General features: G+C 39.8%; 1 protein-coding gene across 1 annotated transcript in view; it reads right to left on the bottom strand.

Moving 5' to 3' along the window:
- LOC120716142 (protein FAM102A-like) overlaps positions 1-5,296 on the bottom strand; it is a 31,440-nt gene extending 26,144 nt beyond the window's left edge. Inside the window, 2 exon segments of the mRNA XM_040003538.1 lie at positions 4,917-5,020; positions 5,022-5,296. Of these exon segments, the coding sequence (XP_039859472.1) occupies positions 4,917-5,020; positions 5,022-5,060 (143 nt within the window). The 5' untranslated portion in view covers positions 5,061-5,296.
- Positions 5,297-6,030: the final 734 nt, after the last annotated feature.

Genomic DNA, 6,030 nt, shown 5'->3' on the forward strand with positions numbered 1-6,030 from the left:
AAGCTAATAATTACATTAGTCACATTGAGTTGGATTTATAGATGTTTGTTAAATCTAATTTACAACACAATTTCCGTGCAGAAATGTAACTACATGTCATTTCCTCCTTCTGGAATGACTGAATAAGAAGCGGACCAGTTGTAACACTGGCACTTAGCTCAAATGAAAATGCTGGCTAACTGTGTTGCCTGTTGCACAGGCTATACCATAGGCGCTATACAGACTGAATACAGAAGTGTAAATTAAACTTAAAACAAAAACAAGATTTTATTCTTAATAAGAACAAGATCCAGGGAAAAGTCGGCCAGGTACAACTGGCGTAACTATGCAGTCATAAAAAGTGATCACACTTTCTTCAGAGTCTCAAATCACTGCAGAAGTCCTGTGTTTTTCTTAGAAACACAGAAACACTCCATCTCCTGCTGCTTATCTATCAGGCATGGTCACAGCAGGGCCAGAGAAATACATCAAGGGCTGATGTGTTTGTGTTTTCACACTGGTGTCAGGCAGTGGTGAAATATCAGGAGCAGCATGGATTAAAAGCATCAGCTTGAATGTCCAAAATGTAAACTTTGAACCGTAAGAATCAGAGCTGATAAAGCCTGCAAACTCCTGCAGCATGTTCTTCTGCCAAATCACGACGGAGACCATCTGGTTTCTATAGCTCTATAAAGTGAAAACACATTCTCCACAAGCAGTCCAACACACTCGACCCAGTGGACACTCTCGAATGCTGATAACCTCCCAGATAGCTATACTTTCTAAAAAATACTTTGAGTAATCTTAAGCCTTCTTTATATTCACATGGCCTAAAAAAGTGAGCACCAAACAAAAATCCAATTCGAACGAGTCTTTGTTGGTTTTCAATACGAAACCATTTGGAAAGATTTATAAGAGGAAAAAAGGGATTGGGTGATTACGGGCTTCTTGGGGCTGATTTCACATTCCTTTTTGGGATCTACATGAAGGCAGGACAACTGGAGGAACGTTTCACTCGATTAGCAAAACAATCTGAAAGGGATTTACTGTATTACTTTTATAAAAATATACTCGTTGCAGTGTAATTACCCCACGATATAAAGATAAATGCAGAATGCTAAACTCCCAAAAAAGGTTATAACTAAAGTACAACTCTGTTTTCTGTTTCCCTGAACTCTTTCAAGCCGTTTCTAGCTCAGTTTCTAAGAAGTCCGTGCATGCATGACGAGTTTATGTGTTATATCACTGTGATACATCTATGAACAGACTAGTCCAACCAAGCAGGGGGGGGAGGGGGGGGGGTCCAAGTTATTCCACCAATAACTAGACTTTAAAGCTCATGTTTAACAGTCTCCTTAGACAATGCAAAGTCTTGAAGTGATTCACAATTTTTTTCTAAGCTCTGCACAGTTTGCTCCAGGGAGGGTGCAGCTACATATCTCCAAACTGAAACTATCCAAGTAAGTCCCGAAACAACCACAAAGCTGGCAACAATTACTGCACCCGTTAAAAATAATTACCAATTTAATATTTTGGTATAAACATTAACCCACTTTGTGGCATTAGAGAGAGTTCAGACTGAGAGTAACCCCTGCAAAAACACTCCTTTATTAGTTTCAGTTGCTCCAATGTGTTACACAGCAGGTATGCAGACATTAGGGGGGCTCTGGAGAAAACACAAGGTTATTAAGCAGAAAAGTTAAACCCTTTGCTTAAACCTGAGCAACATCCACCTGCAAGGCACTGCTGTGGTCATTCAGACTAATGTAAAAGCCACCATAACAGCATTAACAAACCGCACAGATATTTGAAACCACAGGGCAGTCTTTTACCACCAGATGAGATTTAAAATCCATGATATAATAAATTGTTCTTCATAGTACTCAGTCGCCTTTAATACCACCCCAGCAGGGCAGCACCGCCTACAAGACTCCAAATATATTATGTTTGTCTTTTCTAGTGTGGAAATTGACTTGATAACCCCAGTTAGTGTCATCCGTCACTGCTCTTCAGACAAAATACAACATTTAAAGACGCCACACAACCCCCCTCAAAAAAAAAAAAACACAAAAAAAAAAAAAAAAAAAACCTCAGCCTTGAGTGAGTCTGATTTTGCACAGTAAAAAAAAAAAAAAAAAAAAAACCCAAAAAAAAAAACACAGTTAACACTTTGTTTCTCGGCTCATGTTTCCAAAGGAGAGCGCTGGTTGCAAGCTAGCATCGGCTAAAACAGTGATGACACGTAGACAGGAGGGCGACTGCTCTGGTTACCCATTTACCTCAGTAAACACTTTCTAGAGTATTTTATGGCTTCAGTAAAAAGTTTCCAATTGTACTAAATAAAAAGCCCTGACACGCTGCTCTGAGAGCTAGACAGTCACATTTGCAGCATGTGATCCCCTCTGTGCTTCCAACAGCGCAGTCCCCTGGACACGTTCGCTGTTAATCCCACCCCAACTGTCCACAACCTTCAACAAGGCGGGGCCCTGCATACAAAGACCGGGCTTGTCAGATCTATGACATAACCCTAATCTAATGTCCGCCGTGGAGGGAGCCTCCCTGTGCCACGGTTGTTGTCCCCTCCTCTGAGAGAGCCCTTGTTTTCAGTCACAGAGATGATAACAGATCCCAGGGAAGGACTGAGCTGTTATATAACCACCCGAGATGAGAGTGACCTCTGAGGGCACAGAGGCCTCAGACATTGCCGTCCTTGCTCCAGGGGACATGAGCCGAGAGAAAGGGAAAGGGGAGGCATTTAGTTCGCTTTTTTCCCCTCAGCAGAGGGGAGCTTTAGTTTGACAGATAAACATTTTAGTGAGAGCTGCAATCCTCTGAAGGCAGAAAATAAAAACAATGGATCTTCCTGAACCTCAGAGACCTCTATGTGTTTATATTACGACACAAAACTGGCAAAAGTCAGTGGATTCCACTAGAGTAGCTTTTGCTTCTTGCTATACATCACGTTTCCAGTTTCATCAGCTTTTGCACAAGCGTTTCTCAAATTTGAGGCTCAATAAAGCTGTCTCAGAAGGTAGAGTGGCTTGTCTACCAATCAGAAGTTCAGTGGTTTGATCCGCGACTCCTCTAGTCTCATGTTCAAGTATCATTGGCCAAGATGCTGAACCGTACAGTTCCAACTAAAGATTCCCACAGCGTTTCTATTGAGGACTTATTTTAGAAATGACCTGGGTGAGGAAATTATATCTACAAATGATTTTAAAAGCATCATCAGGAGACGTTGATGTTTTTTTCTGGGGAAACCATTAGTGTTTTGTTGTGTGTATTTGTATATAGTATATCACATTGGAGATCTTTTATTTCATGTTTTATTTGTTGCATTTTCATGCATTTCAAATCAAATCAAATCACTTTTATGATGTGACAATAAAAGTGATTTGATTTGATTTGATGTTTTTTAAGCTCGTATGGCTACTGCCTTGGCCAGGCCAACTTTAAGATTTGAAATCAGTGGGAGTTGCTGTTTAAATCATGAGAAATGAATAAAAATGTTCTTATGTTTTGATCACTTGCTGTCACTGTCTGTTGTTTTTAAATGTGTTGTAATTGAATTTACTAACATGTGCTCCAAAGTAACTATGTTTTGGGCTCTGACCGCAGAGGTTTGCTCCCTCCGTGAGATTATCTGCTCCTCACAGAAGTCCCAAACCGCTTTCCCCGCCACACTGATGAAAGGTAAGAAAACGGAAACATCTGCAGACAAGAAACCTGATCAAGATGATCCCGATCTGTCTGTGTGTTTACTTTCCCCTCTGTGAGCCCCTCTCACACACTCAGTCTGCAGTGATGCTACGTGCAAACAGGGAGGCTGAGTGGGTAGATGAAGAGGATGACCTGCTTTTTAAGTACGCACAGGAACCCCCCTCCCCTCCCACCCCACATACACATGTGTCAGCTGTGGGATTTGAAGTTCAGCAGGCCTGTATGTACATGAGGTCCAAACAGGGTGAGGAAACATCCCAGTAAAAGAAGAAAAAGAGGCAGAGTATTTCAACCAGTGAAATAGGAAAGCAGATCTGGAAAATTGTGGTCTCATCGTTGGATCTGATAAACAGGTTAAAAGCACTTCAGAGATCCTCCGCCAATAAAGCACTTAGCTGACTAACAGCGTAGTGCCTCATATTGTTTTACACAATGAGGTCAGTTCAGTAAGCCAGTCTGTAAGAAGGAGAGAGAAGCAGGAGGGTCTTAAACTGACTTCAGACAGTCACTGTATCCATTCAACCTCCAACAAGTGTGAAACACTGAAGCAAAGACCTTGTGTGTCCTTCACCTGATCTCATCTAGAAAATCAGGAACGAGGAAGGAAAAACAGATGAAAGTTATGAACGTTATCAAGGTCAGAAGAAGAAAATCTGAAGTTATGTGACGCAAATGAGAAGATGAAAAGCCCAGAAATCAGAGTTATCTTCCCCGTCTCATCCCCGACACAGCTGAAAGAGCTGGTAACACCAAGATATCTGACCAGTATGAGCTGGTTTTAGAGGTGCTGCTGCTGTGTTTAGTCTGGCAGCCCAGTGCAGCAGAGGTGCCAATGCAGATACACAGATAGACCACTTAACATGGCAACACCCAGCGTTTAAATCTGACTCATGGAGCGAGCTGGTGCAACACAAACAGAGCAGAAACAGGTTTAAAAACAACACAGGGAATAACAGGACTGCTAAGATGCAAACTTTTGCATTCTTTATCCCAAAATCAACCACCAAATCTGTAATAAATAATATACTAATATATCCTGCATACATTTTAGACACACTGCAGTAATTGCAAGCTCAGATGTACAGATGCACTTAGTCTACAGATGCACTTTACCTCCCGTAACTGCTTCCAAAACTGTATGAGACCACAACATGATACTTTAAACAATGTTTTGCATGTGTGAAGAAACGTTTAAGGTTGTTTTCAGGAGTATTTACCTGGAAGAAGTAGCGACAAAATCTCCATCCAGCAGCCGGAGCTTGCAGAAGAGGACGCCGTTGACAAAAGGCACCGCGGTGAGCTCCTCCAGGGTAAGATGGGTTCTGAAACTTGAATTTCTTCTTTTTCACGAAGAACGCCATAGTTTAAAAAGACTCTCAAAGCTATCAAAAATAACGGGGGAAAACACGGTAAACGGTAAAAAACTAGGCTGTGCGAAAGTAAACGTGCCGACTTGGTTTTTTCAGTGTGTTTTCATTAGAACTCTTGTTCAGGACGTGATTCACCGCAGATATCTGAAAACAAATTAAGCGTTTCGTTCAAAGATGTCCGTAAAAGTGGGGAAAAAAACTTGAAGTGTTTGGTTAAAGTAATGAAAAAAACCACCTGGGGACATTTTGGGTCCTCTGGCTTTCACCAGCTGCGGTTCAACACCACGGAATGACGAAAAAAGACATTTCAGCTTGCTTTTCTCTTTTGAGTACGGAGAGGAGGAACCTACAGCTAGCAGCATCAAGCTAACGAGAGTATGCTGCGGAATATCCGGTTTTTACCTTTCAGAATAAAGTCTAAACCATTATTTGTTAGGCCAAAGATGCATTAATTTCTTTTTCTGTCGGCAGCCAAACTATATACAAACTTAAGATAAAATACGTATTTTTTTATCGTATTATTTGATACTAATATTAAAATGTAAATAAAATAAATAAATACATTTGTGATTATCAAAAGAAACATTCTACTGGAATTAATGTTTAATATTAAGATTTTTTTTAAAGTGTTCATAAATTGGAAAAAAAAAAAGAAAAAGATTACTCAGTAACTGAACCACTGACTAATCATTTAAACAAATAATTATACATTAATACCAGCTCTAATTGTTCAACTTGTGTGAGTAACAGTTAAGGAAAGTACAATGTAAAAGCAGAGATTAAAGTTTACTTAAAAATAAGCCAAATAATGTTTCCTTGTTGTTGTAATGAAATAGATGATTGATTGTTTTTCAGAAATCATTTTAAAGTGATTTAAAAAAAAATATCAAAAAAAACACTATAAAACTTGCAATTTTATGTGCAATTTTAAAAATGAATTCATGTGATTGCTAATAACAAT

The sequence above is a fragment of the Simochromis diagramma genome, unplaced genomic scaffold (genome assembly GCF_900408965.1).
Source record: "Simochromis diagramma unplaced genomic scaffold, fSimDia1.1 OVJJ01000583.1, whole genome shotgun sequence".
NCBI classification, from domain to species: domain Eukaryota; kingdom Metazoa; phylum Chordata; class Actinopteri; order Cichliformes; family Cichlidae; genus Simochromis; species Simochromis diagramma.